The following is an 18,454-nucleotide window of genomic DNA, read 5'->3' as shown; positions in this document are numbered from 1 at the left end:
TTGGAACCAGTGATGCTTATCTTCTTGATGTTCTAATACCTATACCTTGTCTACAACCATTGCTTTAAGCCTAGTTTAGCATTACTCTTTCATATTATCCAATAGCCTTGCTCAATTTCCTTGTCAAAGTTCTTATTTATGGAAACCTCTCAATTACCCTAATATAGTAAAGTCTAGTGGATCATGGCCCTGAGATTTAGTGTCATATTTCCAGTGTTTCAAGTTGATCTATAATCCCTTGATAAAAATGATTACAGTCGAAAGAGATTTTGTCATAAATCGGCATCAGTTTTTAAAATGATTAAAATGTGGATTTTTCAGTCCCAAAGGGGGATAAATGTTTTCTTTGAATGGTGGATATGGACTGAGACGCGAGTCCTTTCCACACTTATATTAGGCTTAAAAGTTGCCTAGGGATTTCCAATAATGTTTTAGAACCCAGCGAGGTTCGGGATTACTTCGCGGCTGATCACCGGCTGTAATCCGTAGCGTCATAAAATGATTTTGATTAAGAATGATTTTTAAAATTTGTTTTGATGCAAGCAAAATGATGCCAACTCACATAAGTTTTATCTCTCGTTATCATTGATTATGTCTTTCCATTGTCATTCCTAAAGGTATATCTCGATTTATGTTTTGCGTTGTACTATTAGCACTTGTTGAGCTTTTGGCTCACTTCTTGCTTTACCCTTATATTACAGCTAGCAGCTATGGTTAGATTCAAGCAGACTGCCCGTAAGACCTGTGATGCTGATGCTTATGTTCGAGCTCAGGTAGAATAAGTAATAATAGTTGTGTGAGGACTCGGTATTTGTAATCAGATGTAATAGTTGGTAGTGTTGGGCTGTTCCAAACCCTAAACTGTAAGATCTTGGATTTTGGTTATGTATTCTTCATTAAAAAGATGTAATAGCTATATTTATTTCGCTATTTAAGTTGGGGGTGTGACAGGTTTTGGTATCAGAGCTACGGTTTAGAGTCCCTGGACAGCCCAAATAGGTTATAGGACTTGTGAGTAGGTTATAGATATTATGCGAGAGAGTAGGTAAAGTAAATTATTATTAATACTCCTCTTATTGGTTGTCAGCAAAGGGCGCATTCCTCGTCATCCTCTGGGTCGGACGACACTATTGCTTTCTCCGTGTATGCTGAGTTGAGGCGCGAGTTCGACATGCTTCAGGGCAAGTACGACCGACTGATAGACCGACTGAAGAACGTGTATCCGGACAGCCGAAACTACGAAGGGAAGCCCAAGGAGCAGATGATTGCGAGACTTGAGACCTTGGTTCGGTATGTCAACACTAAGCTTGAGGAGATGCCAGCACACCGGGACCGTACCAGCCAGTATGTCATTCAGATGGTGGCGGATGAGCTCCAGAGCATTGTGAAGACGCTTCGAGAGGAAAAGACTACCAAGCCCCGTTCAGATGGAGTGGAGCCTTAGTTCTTTCCATTTACCTTTCATGTTGTTGTACTATCAGACTCTATGGAATCCCCAGTTGTTTCCGTCTTTCCTTTAAATAAGCCTGTTATTTCTAGAATCAGACTATGTCCCAATCCTATGTACTGTGACCTTTAAAATTTCAATAATTATGTGCTATTGTTCCATCTGCTCTCAACTGTTATTTTATGTTTTGTCATCATATCTGGAAACTTGACCCCATATGTAAACAAGAATGCCATGCGATACCCTCGAATCATTTTATCATTCATATTTGTTATAACACAACTCTTATTTCAGGATCATGCCTCCCAAAAAGAAGAATCCAACAACCACCTTCACCACAGACCCAAATATTCTTCGACTACTGGAAACCTTGCAACAGCAAACCAATGCTATAGCTCAACAACAACTAACTCTTCAACAACGAATTGAAAACCAAGATAACCGTGAGCCATATCAACCACCTGAACCACCAGTACCACCAAGACAAATTGTCACTTTCAAGGCTTTTCAGAATGTGAATCCACCTGTATTTCATGATACCACTGATCCAGTGATAGCAAACACATGGATCAAGGAGATGGAAAGGGCTTTTGAGTTGGTACAGTTAGGAGACGATCAGAAGACGCCGTATGCCACTTACTTCTTGAAGGGATAAGTCATCTATTGGTGGGAATCAGTAAAAGCTATGGAAGTCACTCAGCAGGTTTCTTGGGAGAGATTTAAAAAGTTATTTCTGGACAAGTATTACCCTAAGTACATGCAGAATCAGATGGAGCTAAAATTTCTTGAGTTGAAGCAAGGGAACATGACTGTATTGGAGTATGAGAAGAAGTTCACTGAGTTGTCAAGGTTTGTGACAAAGTATACCAGCACTGAGGAGGAAAAAGCAAAGAAATTTCAGCAAGGATTGGAGCCTTGGATCAGAGATAGGGTGGCTATGTTCGAGCTTGAAACTTATGCGGGAGTAGTACAGAAAGCTGCTCTGATTGAGAATAATGGGATGCAGTCAAGGAAAGAGAGGGATAACAAGAAGAGGAAGGTTCCATTTTATGGAGAAAAGTCTGAAGCTGGAAGTTCGCAAGATCGGAATGTAAAGAGGATTGGTTTCCAGAAGGGCGGAAATTTTCAAAGGAAGGGAAATTTGGGCAAAAGGCAAGAATCAAAAGGGAACAATCAGGCAAGCCAAGGGCAAGTTGGAGAAAACAGGTTCCAGAGGCCAGAATGCAAGCACTGTGGAAGAAGGCACCCCGGAGTATGCAATAAGCTGAGTATGACCTGTTATAGGTGCAATCAGAAGGGACATTTGGCAAATGAGTGCAAGATGCCGAAGCCAGGAGTTACGTGCTACAAATATGGGAAGACTGGACACATGGCTAGGGAGTGTAAGGCAACAGGACCAGTCAGAGCTCTGATGAACGTGGCAAGTACTAGTGCAAGCGTGCCAGCTGAGGTATTGGCATTACCTCCACCACCCGCACCAACCCCACAAGCAACAGCAAGGACATTTGATCTAAAGATGAAAGATGCTGTTCAGAATTCTGAGATGATAGCAGGTACACTTTTACTCAATAATGTCAAAGCTAAAGTATTGATTGATTCGGGAGCAACAAGATCTTTCATATCATAATCTTTTGTTGATAAGCTCCAATGTGATAAAACGGTTATGAGTGAGGTAGTAAATGTGGTAATTGCGAACCAAGAGAAGATTCCTGTGAATCAATTTTGTCCAAAATGTGAGATTGATATTTCGGGATATAAGTTCTCAGCCGACTTGATACTCTTCAAGCTGGGAGAGTTTGATATAATTTTAGGAATGGATTGGTTAGGAGAGAATAGCGCTCAGATAAATTGTAAGACCAAGAGAGTGTATTTAAAGACGAAGGGTGGAGAGAAGGTAGTATTTAAGGGGCAGAGGCAAGAGCAACTATTTCTTACAATTATTCAGGCTAAGAAGTTACTTAGAAAAGGTTGTGAGTCGTTCCTAGCATATGTAGTGGATTCAGAGAGAGGCAGCCCCAGCATGGAAGATATTCCTGTAGTTAATGAGTTCCCCGATGTGTTTCCCGACGAACTACCAGGCTTACCACCAGATCGACAAATTGAGTTCGAGATCAACCTTGCTCCAGGCACGGAACCAGTTTCAAAGGCTCCGTATAGGATGGCACCAGCAGAAATGAAAGAGTTGGCGAGCCAGCTACAAGAATTATTGGATAAGGGAGTGATACGACCAAGTACGTCGCCATGGGGAGCACCTGTTCTCTTTGTGAAGAAGAAAGATGGGAGTATGCGTCTATGCATAGATTACCGGGAGTTGAATAAAGTAACGATCAAGAACCGCTACCCGCTACCAAGGATAGATGACCTTTTTGATCAGTTAAAGGGAGCAAAATGTTTTTCGAAGATTGACTTGAGATCGGGATACCATCAATTAAAGATCAAGGAAGAAGATATTCCCAAGACCGCATTTAGGACCAGATATGGGCATTATGAATTCCTAGTAATGCCGTTTGGATTGACCAACGCTCCGGCCGCATTCATGGATCTGATGAATCGAGTATTTAAGAAGTATTTGGATAAATTTGTCGTGGCATTTATTGATGACATCCTTATTTATTCTAAGTCGGAAGAAGAACATATGCAGCACCTCTGGATAACATTGGAGATACTCCGACAAGAGAAGTTGTATGCCAAGTTTACCAAATGTGAGTTTTGGTTAAAGGAAGTTCAATTTTTGGAGCATGTTATTGGAAATGAGGGAGTTAAAGTGGATCCGGCAAAGATTGAGGCAATTATGAGTTGGGAGAGGCCAAAGACTCCTACGGAAGTGCGAAGTTTTCTAGGATTGGCCGGATACTATAGAAGATTCGTCAAGGATTTCTCGAAAATCGCCACGCCATTGACCAAGTTAACCAGAAAGAATCAAAAGTTTGAATGGAGTGCAGAATGTGAAAATAGCTTTCAAGAGTTAAAACAGAAGTTGGTAACAGCTCCGGTGTTGGTACTTCCAGATGATCAAGGGAATTTTGTAATATTCAGCGACGCTTCACATAAGGGTTTGGGTTGTGTGTTGATGCAACACAGTAAGGTAATAGCATATGCGTCAAGATAGTTGAAGCCGCACGAGTTAAAGTATCCGACGCATGACTTGGAACTAGCCGCCATAGTGTTCGCACTCAAGATTTGGAGACACTATCTCTATGGAGAGAAGTGTGAAATCTACACGGATCACAAGAGTTTAAAGTACATTTTTACTCAGAAAGAGCTCAATATGAGGCAGAGGAGATGGCTGGAATTGATCAAGGACTATGACTGTTCGATAAATTACCATCCTGGAAAGGCGAACGTAGTGGCCGATGCGCTGAGTCGGAAGGAGAGATTGAATATGATGATAACATCAAAAGAGTTATCTGAAGAAATCGGAAAATTTGAATTGGAACTTTGTGCTTATGGGAAAGTCAAAGAAGTTTGTCGTGCAATGACCTTCCAGCCAACACTAATGGAAAAGATAAAGAAGTGTCAAGAGGAAGTAATGGAAAAAGAGAAAAATCAGTTATCTGGAGAAGAGATTAATACTAAAAGGGATGAGCAAGGAATACTAAGGTTTTCATCCAGAATATGGATTCCTCATGTACCTGAATTAAAGAATAAGATCCTCCATGAAGCCCACCATTCGAAATTTTCAATCTACCCGGGAAGCACCAAGATGTATCAAGACTTAAAGAAGAACTTTTGGTGGCCAAATATGAAGCGAGACGTGGCAGAATGGGTTGTGAAGTGCTATACTTGTCAGAAAGTAAAGGCAGAACATCAACGACCAAGCGGATTAATTCAGCCCCTGAAGATTCCAGAATGGAAATGGGAAAATATCGCTATGGACTTTATAGTAGGACTACCGCGAACAAAATCCGGACATGACGCAATATGGGTTATAATTGATCGTCTTACGAAGTCGGCGCATTTCCTTCCAATAAACGAGAAGTCGTCATTGGACAAGTTGGTTCATTTGTATGTGTGCGAAATCGTACTAAGGCATGGAGTACCCGTATCAATAGTTTCAGACAGAGATCCCCGATTTAACTCGAGATTCTGGAAGCAATTTCAGAAATGTCTTGGCACAAAGTTGAATATGAGCACGGCGTACCACCCGCAGACTGATGGCCAAAGTGAAAGGACAATTCAAACAATTGAAGTATGTTGCGCAGTTGTGCAATCGATTTTGCAGGAAGTTGGGACGACCATTTGCCGTTGATTGAATTCTCTTACAACAACAGCTATCATTCCAGTATCGGCATGCCACCATACGAAGCTTTGTACGGGCGAAAATGTAGATCACCAATAAGTTGGGGTGAAGTAGGAGAAGGAAGAATTCTCGGCTCGGATTTGGTACAACAGTTGCATGACTCAGTCAAGTTAATTCAGAAAAGGTTGCTTGCTGCTCAAGATAGACAGAGGAAGTATGCGGATCCAGCGCGTAAGGATGTTCAATTCCAAATTGGCGAAGCTGTGTTGCTAAAGGTGTCACCTAGGAAAGGGTTGATGAGATATGGCAAGAAAGGAAAGTTAGCACCTAGATACATAGGTCCTTTTGAGATTTTGAGTCAAGTAGGAAAGGTGGCCTACGAGTTGGCCTTACCACCTCAGTATCGGTATGTGCATAACGTGTTCCATGTGTCGTTACTTAAGAAATATAATCCTGACACTAGCCATGTGATAGAATATGAACCCGTAGAAATTCAGGCAGACCTGTCATTTGTGGAGCAACCGGTTAAAATACTCGACTGGCAAGTAAAGAGTCTTAGAAATAAGTCAGTAAAGTTAGTAAAAGTACTTTGGAGGAACCCTAAGGTCGAAGAGTCGACTTGGGAGTTAGAGTCTGATATGCGTTCCCGGTATCCTCATCTGTTCTCTTAGATTCTGGGGACAGAATCCCTTAAGGGGGAGAGGATGTTACGACCGGCATTTTATGTAATATTATTTGTGAATTTGGTATAATATTAAGTTAAATGAAAATATATTCAATGATTGTACGTTTGTGTGAGTGAAAATTTCTGCATTATAAATTTGCTTTGGGTAGTATATGATTTTTCAAAGCAAGAGTTTATTTAATTTCTTTATTTTTGATTTATAAGGAATATTCTAAGCTTTGGAAAAATCTTCTTTTAAAAGGCATTTTGATCACAAATTTTGAAAATGATTTTATAAAGTCTCTAAAAATACAAGTTATTTTATGGTATAAATTTTATAATTTTTGAACTTGTATTTTATTTTATAAAAATAAATCTTTACAAATTTTATTTGCTATAATTATCAAATTACATGAATAACCTTGCATGCAAACTCTCTTTCTATTCTCTCAAAGGGCAAATAAGACTTTTCTAACCCCACTAACTCATTTGATTATTACCAAATTACTACCTTAGCCTTGCATGCAAAATGGCCTAACTTTAGCCAAGGGACATTTTTGTAAGTTCTCACTTCCACTCATTACTTGTCAACCAAATAGCATAAAACAAACAAATCAAAGTGGAGAGAAGTCATTCATCATTTCACACTCCAACACACCACAAAAATTTCTCTCTTCCCCTCCCTCCCTTTTGCTCTCGGCCGAACCCCATTTCCCCCACTCCCTTCCATTTTTCATTCCATTTCTCATCTTCCCTAGTGTAATTCTTTCACCTACATTTATTTTATATACTTCCCAAGAGTTTTGTGATTTGGAAGATGAAGTTTCATGGTTGCATGTGTAGTTTTGTGTGATCTCCAAAGAGAAACTCTTGATTCTTGTGAATTCAAGAGCTCTCTATGAGATATATTATGTATATGTGCTAACTAAGTGTTTTATGGAGATATCATGCTTTAAAATCCTTTGCATGCTACTGAAATCTCATTATAAATTTATGATTAGCCATGCATGCTAGTTTTAAGACATTAAAATGATGATCAACCATGTTTTGCATGCTACTCTTTTCAAAATCATGTTGTTATCTATAAAATTCGAAATAGATGTGCTTAAATAGATTGTTTCCATGATGAATTTCTTATTAATACTTAAAAGGAGTTATATTTCATAATTATTAAGGATAAGTATTAGGTGCAAGTCGATTTTGCAAGCATTTACAACTTTATGCCTAGCCGAAATCTTGTTATGTGCTTTCCATGAATTGCATGTTATATAATTAGTTGCATGTTGTTGTTTTTAGGCATGGATGATCTCACCCAATGTTATTTTGAGAATAAAGGAGTTAGTTCAGTAGATTACCATGTATAAGTCTTGGTTTAAGTATTGAGTTTTTGTTAGTTGAGTTGTCAAGTCAAAACCTTGGAAAAATGAGAGTTATAGTTTCTGCAGAAAAATCAGTATAGCACCCTGAGGTTTAGAGTGAGTTTTGACAATGTCATTGGTGTGAACTTTGAGGCCCAAGCTCCCAGAAGTTAGTATGGGGAGTATATAATAGGTTTTAGGAGTTGGTTGGAGGTTTGCATGTCATTTGGTTAGGTGCACAAGTAGAATAACAAAATCTGTCCAGCAGGGGGCAGTTTTGTTGCAACTTAGAAATAGGGAGATTTGGCCATGTCATGGGTAGGCCCTCATTAGGCCCAATTGGGCCTTAGTTAGAGGGTATGTCAGAGAAGTTTTTCCAACCATAGTTCATAGGATATGAGCTAGAACCATGTGTCACAAGTTAATTCAAGTCAGGGCATTTTCTGCCCAGAAAAACAGGGGAACCTTGGACTTTTAGCTTAGGCCCAAGAAGGCCCAAGCCAGGACTTTGAGCCACATCAAGCTTGTGAGATGCCCTTAGGTCAGGAGAGTCTTGTGTAAAAATTTTGAAGAAAAACTTGTAGTTTAAGAGTGTCTAATGCACTCAAGAAACCTTAGTTACCATTCTGAAATTTGCACCAGTGAGCACTTTCACTTATCACATAGTTTTAGAACACTTAGAAGTGAGTATTAGGTCAACCACCATAGTTGTAAGATAGTATAAGGTCAGTATAGAAAAAGGCACAAGTGAGGGTCAATAGGTTTTGGATAATTTAGGAAAGGCACATTGAGTTAGGAAGCCCAAATTTGAAGACTTTGTTTAGTTAGCGACCAAGTGACTTAAGTGGTGAGTCGAGATCATCCAAGCCTAGTGTGGCATTATGGTGTATATGATGTTATTTGGTATTAATATACGATATGTGATTATGTGGCTACGTGTGTACATTTGAAAATATAATGGTGGATATGAATTAAGTGCGTATAGGCCTAAGTGCCATCCATGTTTAATTTCGGGTTATAAATAGGTTAAGATGGTAAGAATATATTATAATGAGGATTATTATTATTTATGTAGGATCTCGAGACGAGGGAAAACTTGCCATAAAAGTCGAGTGAAGCTCCAGTTGTTGCTCCTACCAGTCAGACCAGACCAGTCTATCTCAAGGCAAGTGATTCAACTTGACCTTCGTATTTACTGTAAACAGTTCATATATATATCGATGCAATTATCCTGAGTCATTTTGATATATTTAAATCAAGCGTATCTTTTGTTTATCTTTGAGTTACATAGAGATGCCATGAACCCTCGAGTACGTATTGCAAGTAGTTCAAAAGTCTTTCATGATAGTTTAATGCCATGATAAAATAGAGATTTGTTATAATACCTTATTGATCCTTTTGATTATCATGCTATTGATCCCTGAGAAATCTTGATATTGCACCCTGATGCTTTGATTCAACTCTTGAAATAACCTCGATAGAAACTTTATCTTGATACCTAAAAGCCAATCATTTCTTAAATTCATTCATGATTGTTTGATAACCCTATCCTTACCCTAAAAGCTTGATACCCTGTTATATCTTGAGCTGATGATCACTTTCTTTATATTTTAACACCGCTATCCTATTGGAACCAGTGATGCTTATCTTCTTGATGTTCTAATACCTATACCTTGTCTACAACCATTGCTTTAAGCCTAGTTTAGCATTACTCTTTCATATTATCCAATAGCCTTGCTCAATTTCCTTGTCAAAGTTCTTATTTATGGAAACCTCTCAATTACCCTAATATAGTAAAGTCTAGTGGATCATGGCCCTGAGATTTAGTGTCATATTTCCAGTGTTTCAAGTTGATCTATAATCCCTTGATAAAAATGATTACAGTCGAAAGAGATTTTGTCATAAATCGGCATCAGTTTTTAAAATGATTAAAATGTGGATTTTTCAGTCCCAAAGGGGGATAAATGTTTTCTTTGAATGGTGGATATGGACTGAGACGCGAGTCCTTTCCACACTTATATTAGGCTTAAAAGTTGCCTAGGGATTTCCAATAATGTTTTAGAACCCAGCGAGGTTCGGGATTACTTCGCGGCTGATCACCGGCTGTAATCCGTAGCGTCATAAAATGATTTTGATTAAGAATGATTTTTAAAATTTGTTTTGATGCAAGCAAAATGATGCCAACTCACATAAGTTTTATCTCTCGTTATCATTGATTATGTCTTTCCATTGTCATTCCTAAAGGTATATCTCGATTTATGTTTTGCGTTGTACTATTAGCACTTGTTGAGCTTTTGGCTCACTTCTTGCTTTACCCTTATATTACAGCTAGCAGCTATGGTTAGATTCAAGCAGACTGCCCGTAAGACCTGTGATGCTGATGCTTATGTTCGAGCTCAGGTAGAATAAGTAATAATAGTTGTGTGAGGACTCGGTATTTGTAATCAGATGTAATAGTTGGTAGTGTTGGGCTGTTCCAAACCCTAAACTGTAAGATCTTGGATTTTGGTTATGTATTCTTCATTAAAAAGATGTAATAGCTATATTTATTTCGCTATTTAAGTTGGGGGTGTGACAATAAGTAAATATGGAAATGTTGAAAAATCTAACAAACTAAAATTTAGTATATTTGGATTAACTATATTTATTAATTATGTGTAGTTGATTTAGTTATTTCAGTTGTTTGCAATAAGATTCGAAAATTTGTTAACAGAATAAAATTTTCACAAAATTATAAATTTACTCGACCTAATTATATAATGAGTGTTACTAGAAAACATCTCATGACTTTGTCTCACATTTCATTATAGAAATAGTATTATATGTGTACATTTTAATTACGATTATAAAAATATGAAAGTCTTTATAGAAATTATACCATATAAACATATTATCATATTTTTATAGAAATAGTACCATCTATACACATTATCATTAAACAAATTTATCAGAGAGCGTTATTCGACGTCGCCTCCCTGCGCCATCTCGCATTTTATTAAAGATATATTATTCTATTTGGTGGAGGAGCATTGTGTTAATGATGATTAGGGATACTCACATGACCCATCCTGCACATTGTTTATCCTATTATTGCTCCGAACTGGGAAGTGATTCAGTTATATTCCGAGTTTGTCCGGACATACCCATTTTTTCGGATTCATTTATACACACCCACTCCGATCACGTTTTTCATATTTAATGTACACAAATCCGTTAAAAATTATAAAATATTAAAAAGTTGTATATTTCTAAAATCTATTTTTATAAAAACTAAATATTTCTCAAACTAAAATGGTGAATCATTGAACCCTAAAATATTAAAAATGGTGAATTGTGGTACACTCGTAATAGGTTCAAGGGTTTTGAGCAGTACACCTAAATTGTTATATATTTTATTTATTTCGTTTCAAATATTTCTAAAATACAAATGGAGAATTATTAACCCTAAAATATTAAAATCTTCGAATTAGTGTCCCCGCTTCAGTTATAATATATTAAGTTTTTTATAAAAAAATATACTTCTAAAATCCAAAATTTTAACAACTAAATATTTATAAAACCTAAATTAAAAATTGTTGAACCAAAATTAATGGCAGGGATAGAGGAGAGAAATTTTTTCCTCATTGAGGGATCGTGCACTGAAGTTTCTTGAATGCGAAGTAACTCGATGTCCTTGAGAATTGTGAAAATGAAAATTCAAATGATTTATATAATTATATTATTTATAAATAACTTTAAAAATAATATAATATGATTATTTTTTGTCAAATAAAATTCTTAAACCGTACAACAAATTAGTATATTTTTTTATCAAAGAGCATTCTCGACGCCGCCTCCCGGTGCCGTCTCGCATTTTATTTAAGATACATTTTTCTATTCGATGGAAAATTATTGTGTTCCTAATGATTATGGATGGTCATCTAATTCGGCTCGCACAACTTTGAAGAATGTTATAATATCTAATAACTTCAAAATTTAACTTAGTGTGGGATGAAATGTCACGTCTCACTTGAATAGATTTAGTAAATAATGCAAATTTACATTCACTACATATGTATACTACCCATGCAAAGTTTAAATTTCAGTTCAATATTATTAGTTTTATTATTATTTGCATTGTATACGATATTTACCTTTTTAAAATGTTTAAAAATTTCAAAATTAATTTAGGTCTCCCACACAATCTGAGATAGATGCTTATGTTATGTGTATAACAAACTTTTTATCAAAGTTTTTTTTCTAAAATATAATGTACAAATATTCACATTTTATTGTCCACTTATAGACATATTTTCGGTACAAATTACCATATTTCCAAGAAGTATACATTCAAATAATCGATAACAAAAAGAAAGAGAAAAGTTAATTGTGATAACAACTAATGGGACATGAAAAGTGGTTTAGTGGTTTCAAATAAAAAAGGTAAAGTGATTTATTATATAAGAATATGTGTGGATAATATATTAGACTTTACTCAAAATTTATTTTTCAATATTGTGAAAAACAATAACACTCTTACTTACCCTTTTACTTTTTAATACGGTGAAAGATAATAATAATTTATTTTTTAATATGGTGAAAATTACACTGCAAATGGCTACGGGATTTCTTGTCATATACAAATTTATTCAAAATAATATATTTTGATAATACATACTAAAGTTTAATTAAATTTAAATTAGGTTAATTTGAATAGAATAATTTATATAAAATTAATTTATGTAATTGAGTCATTTACATAATAGAAGGATAATTATATAGCCCATACTTTGCACTCACTAATTTTAATTTATATAAATTATTATTTGGGAATTTTATATAGAATATTATCTTGGTTATAGGTAAATTTTATTCAAAACAAATAAGTTGCTAAGTTCAATTAGTCAAAATAGCTAATTTAAACTAATTATCAAATATAACCTATATTTCTTTTAAAAAAATTAAAATATATTAAATTTTGCATTAGTAATATAAATTTTAAAAGAGAAACTAATAATATAATCGAACACTTATTGATTTATATACTAATTATTAAATATGCATTTTTAATAGATTATCAAAACGTTACATAAAAATAACACAATTACCTCATGCTCTACCTATATTTTTAAGACAAAATTTTTTTGACCTTCATCCAAAATTTGAACCTAACAATTTCTTTGTTCAGACAATTTTTAATTTTCAATATCTTTTACAATTTCAATACCGTATAAAAGCAACAACAATAAAAATTCACATTATCATAAGAAAACCGTTAATTATTGAAATATGTTTAGCAAGTATATAACATATTCATGATTTAATTAGGCACATGTGTGGAGATCATCCTGACCTCAGCCAACAACCCTCCTATTAAGTGGAGTAAAACCGTTAGAGCATATTCAAGGTGAATAACTATAATCATTAGCTAACTAGAAAGTGTATTTAAAGTGAGATGTGCTCTTAAGTCTTGTCATTTGACATGAGTATTTAGGTTAAAAGTTTAAGTTCAGTTTCAATTCGTCATAGCTTTGTAGTTTCATCATGACATTTGAGAAAGATCCAATGATGGAAATGGAGGGAAGTTTTGTAAGAGTTAGATTGGAAGAGGAGGAAGAAGGAGGGCTGACGTATGAAGAAAACTGTGGAGATTTATCGGACATTGACACAAGATGGTGTTTAGTAGGAAGGTTTTTGACAGAAGCAACAATTGAGTTTCAAGCGATGCAGCACAAACTTGCTTCAATATGGAGGCCAGGGAAAGGAATGTATGTTAAAGAATTGGAACGTAATCGTTATATTTTTCAATTCTATCACGAAGTAGATATTAAAAGAGTTATAGAGGGCAGTCCATGGAAATTCAGGTGTTTTCATTTGGTGTTTGAGCGGTTGAAGGAAGACGAGGATCCAAGAAAGATAAGTATTAACAAAATAGACATGTGGGTGCAGTTACATGGGATGAGCACTGGCTTTATGGCACAGAAAGTTGTGGTGGGTGTGGGTAACTATATAGAGAATTTTATGGAAGTTGATCCAAATAATTTTGTGGGCGTGTGGAGAGATTACTTCAGAGTAAGGGTAACTATTGATATTAGCAAGCCGTTAAAACGAAGAATGAAGCTCAGGAGGAGTGTGGATTCATGGTGCTGGGTTAACTTTAAATATGAGGGAGTACCCACCTTCTGCTTCATATGTGGTCTAATTGGCCATGGAGAGAAATTCTGTGAGAAAATATTTGATGTACCTCTGGACCAACTAGAGAGGCCATATGGAATATGGATGAAGGCTGAGCCAAGAAGAAGAAGTCATACCATAGGAGCTAAGTGGCTACGCCAAGGTAGTAACATTTCGGCAATGGCGCAAATGGAGGAGAAGGCAGATGAAGGAAACAAACAAGGAGGTGTGATAGTCACGAATGATAGGGGAGATCCCGAGAATTCAGGAAGTTTGATAGTAAATGGAACAAACATATGTTGGTTGGAGAAAATCAAGGAAAACAGTAACTTATTGTTGGCAAGGATAATACAAAAATAATAACTGATGGAAATTTTATTTCAGTTGGGACGGAAAGCGTGGAAGTAGCTGAATTAAATGGGCTTTTGATAGTGGACCCAAAAAGAAGAAGAACAGAAGAGCCCATCCCTATTGGGCCTGTGGAAATACAAGGAGGAACAGATGCTTACATGGAAGACTCACAGCATACTTCCAACAATGATTCAAAAAATGAGGAAATGGCGGGTACTGCTATGCAGTCTCGCCAGACATTATGAATACACTAAGTTGGAACTGTCGGGGGATGGGACTACCCCGGAAAGTTCAGTTCCTAATGGACGTTTTGCGTCATGAACAGCCTGAAATTTTATTTTTGTGTGAGACGATGTTAAAAAGGTCAAGGATGGAATGGGTGAAGAATAAGTTGGGGTTCGAAGGACTGATTACGGTTGTTCCGATTGGTAAAAGTGGAGGTTTGGCATTAATGTGGAAGGATAAAGAGTAGGTGGAGGTTCATAGTTACTCAAAAAATCACATTGACGTGAAGATCACTTCAGAAGACGGGTATGAATGGAGATTGACAAGTTTTTACGGAGAACCAGATAGAGCTGTAAGGAGAAACACCTGGAATCTTTTACGTACGCTGGCTAGAGATGCAAACATTCCGTGGTGTGTAATAGGTGATGTCAATAATATTCTGAGTGGTAGTGATAAATGGGGAGGAGATAATTACCCTCAATGGTTGGTGGAGGGTTTTAACGAAGTGGTGAACGAAACAGGTTTAATTGATATACAACTCACGGGGCACCAATTTACGTGGGAGAGAAATAGAGGTTCACAGGAGTAGGTAGAAGTAAGGCTGGACAGAGCACTTACAACATAGGATTGGCTTGATAAGTATCCAATGGCGAAACTATACAACCTAGAAGGAGCTCCTTCAGATCATAATGCAATCCTTTTAGTCCCGCATGAGCCTAGTAAGAGTGCCAAAAAATATAGGTTTAGGTTTGAAAATGCTTGGCTGGCAGAGCCAATGTGTGCTCAAATAATTAAAGAAGAATGGCAAGGAACCCAGAGGTTTAATATACAAGAAAGAATTAAGAGTTGCAGTGAGAAGCTTGCAGTATGAGGTAAGGAAATAACCGGAAATTTTAGTGGAAGGATAAAGCTTGTAAGGAGGAACTAGCAAGATTCAAAACAGGTAGGGATGAACTATCGGTTGAGAGGTACAAAAATGCTAAGGATCAGCTTGAGCTTATCTACAATCAAAGGGAAATATTTTGGAGACAAAGGTCGAAGCAACTTTGGTTACAAGTGGGTGACAAAAACTTAAAATATTTTCATAAGTCAGCAAGTCACCGAAGGAGAACAAATCGTATATATAGACTGCAAAACTCGGAGGGTGAATTGGTGGCCTGAGAGAATGGGCTTCCGGAGTTAATCTCTCATTATTTCTTAGAATTATTTTCTGCACTGAGAATAGATGGCATGAAGTAGTGAATTGTGTGGAAGGTACCATAACTGATATGCAAAATGAGGAGCTTATGAAACAAGTGGAAGAAGAGGAGGTCAGAACATCTTTATTTCAGATGAACCCAGACAAAACACCGGGGCCAGATGGCATGACCCCGGCTTTCTTTCAAAAAAACTGGAAGGTGGTGGGAAAGGATATTGTAAGCTTGGTTCGGGAGTTCTTCACAACAGGTACTTTCAAAGAGGAGTTAAATGTCACTAACATTGTTTTGATTCCAAAAAAGAAAAGCCCTTCTGTTATTAGCGATCTTAGACCGATTTCGTTATGTAATGTTATTATAAAAATTATCACTAAGGTGGTGGCAAATCGGTTTAAAAAAACTTTGGAATCGGTTATAGCCGACAATCAAAGTGCGTTTATGACAGGACGCCTTATTACGGACAAAGTGATGGTGTCGTATGAAGTTATGCATTTCTTGAAGCGTAAATGAAGAGGAAAATGAGGGAATCTGGCTATGAAACTCGATATGAGTAAAGCCTATGACAGGGTTGAGTGGACCTTTTTGAGAGCTATTTTATGCAAAATGGGGTATACGGATAGGTGGGTTAATCTGATTCTGCAGTGTGTGAATTCAGTGTTGTATTTTATTTCCCATACTAATGGTGATATTGGTCCTATTTACCCAAGTCGTGGTCTCCGACAAGGGGACCCATTGTCCCCATATTTATTCATTGTCTGTGCTCAGGGCCTATCAGCTCTAATCCAGAGATATGAGCAAAGGAAATTGATACACGGAATAAAAGTCTGTAGGCAAGCGCCAAACATCTCCCACATGCTTTTCGCGGATGACAACTACCTATATTGTAATGCTAATGAAGATGAAGCTGAAAACATGAGAAGGTTTTTGCAGACTTTTGAACAAGCCTCTAGGCAAAAGGTGAACTTGGATAAATCTGTGGTTTTCTTCAGTACGAATGTGAAGCAGGAGGAAAGAAATCAATTGTGTAATATTTTACAGATGAAAGAGGCAAGCGGAGATTGTAAATACTTAGGACTTCCTAATATGATAAAAAAGAATAAATCTACAATGTTGGGGTTCTTGAAAGAGAATGTGAAGAATAAGATGATCAGCTGGGATGGTAAATGGTTTTCATGAGGTGGCAAGGAAGTGTTGGTTAAAGGAGTGGCTCAGAGTTTGCCCACATATGCAATGAGTTGCTTTTTAATTCCAGCTGAAATTATAAAGGACATAGAAAGATCTATATCTCGGTTCTGGTGGGGATCAGACACAAGTGAGAAGAGAAAAATTCATTGGATGAGTTGGTCGAGATTATGCAAGCATAAATCATCTGAAGGCATGGGCTTTAGGGACTTTAAAGATTTTAACCTAGCACTCCTAGGAAAGCAAGGTTGGCGCTTATTAACTAGGCCTCACAGTTTAGTTAGTCGGGTATACAAGGCGAGGTACTTCCTGAATAGCAACTTTCTCGAAGCAAAACTGGGGAACAATCCCAGTTTCGTGTGCAGAAGTTTGATGGCAGCTAAGGATGTTGTAGCAGATGGGGTTCGATGGAAAGTTAGCTCAGGTGAAAGTATAAATGTGTTAGAGCAGCCTTGGTTGTGTGAAGAAAATCCCTATATAACGTCAGTATCGCCATCGTTAGTAAACTGTAAGATAAGTGCTATAATAACAGTGGATGGTAGCGGATGGGATGAGGAAATTTTAAGGGACCTGTTTAACGAACGGGATCAAAGATGTATAAAGCAGGTGCAAATTGCTGGTGTTGGTATAAAAGATATAATTTACTGCTCACTCGAGCTTCATGGTGACTACTCAGTGCGAAGTGCATATAATCTTCTACAGCGTCAAAAAGGCAATTAGAATGTGGCTGATAACGGTAGTGTGTGGAGAAAAATATGGCGAATAAAAGCTCCTGCAAAGATATTAAACTTGGTGTGGAGGTTTCTTTCTTATTGTTTGCCTACTGTAACAATGCTACAACAGAAAGAAGTGAGAGTGGAGTCTATGTGCCTGGTGTGTAAGATGGAAAATGAAATAACAGAGCATATTTTTCTGAGATGTTCTGTAGCAGCTCAATGTTGGCAGCTGATGTTGCCGGATTTGCAGTATACGGGGCAAAGTTTACTTCGGTGGTGGGATCAGGTGATAGAAATGACAGATAAAAGAAAAGGAACAGAGGTTGCTGCAGTGTGGTGGTCAAATTGGAAAGCGAGGAATGAAGTTGTTTGGAATAGAAAGTATACTAGAGTTTACATGGTTATTGCACAAGCCAAAAAGTATCTTGATCAATGGAGTAATGCCCAAAAGAGTGCTGCTTGCACTAGCTTTCCCCAACTTTACGAAGGGGACGGTGATTATACTTGGGTGAGGCCGCAGGAGTCAATGATCAAGGTCTCGGTAGATGCATCCACATTTCAAGAGACTAATGCGTCAGGATCGGGATGGTAGCTAGAAATGAGAGGGGAGAGGTCACTCAAGCTAGGACGGTGCTTATGGAAGGGCTGAGATCTGTAGAGATGGTTGATGCCATGGCGGTTAAAGAAGCGCTTAGCTGGATTAAGAATCAGAGATGGCAAAATGTTATAGTTGAATCGGACAGCTTGGTGGTGATTCAAGCAATTCGTAGTCAGGTACAGTGAATTCTCCATTTGGTGAAGTTATAAGGAATTGTAGAAACATGTTAGATGATCAAAACACAGTGTCAGTGTCATTTCTCAGACGATCTGCCAATAGGGTTGCACATGAGCTAGCTCGTGCAGCATATTCATCCCCAGATCG

The 18,454-nt window shown here is 37.2% G+C and overlaps 1 protein-coding gene across 1 annotated transcript; it reads left to right on the top strand.

The window, feature by feature from the left end:
• The first annotated feature begins 17,647 nt into the window (after positions 1–17,647).
• LOC141718412 (uncharacterized) lies at positions 17,648–18,124 on the top strand. The gene has a single exon (XM_074520793.1). The coding sequence runs from the start codon at positions 17,648–17,650 to the stop codon at positions 18,122–18,124; it is 477 nt and encodes a 158-aa protein (XP_074376894.1).
• The last annotated feature ends 330 nt before the right edge of the window (positions 18,125–18,454 follow it).

The sequence above is a fragment of the Apium graveolens genome, chromosome 4, assembly GCF_009905375.1.
Source record: "Apium graveolens cultivar Ventura chromosome 4, ASM990537v1, whole genome shotgun sequence".
In the NCBI taxonomy this organism is placed as follows: Eukaryota; Viridiplantae; Streptophyta; class Magnoliopsida; order Apiales; family Apiaceae; genus Apium; species Apium graveolens.
This window is presented reverse-complemented; position numbering and strand designations above follow the sequence as displayed.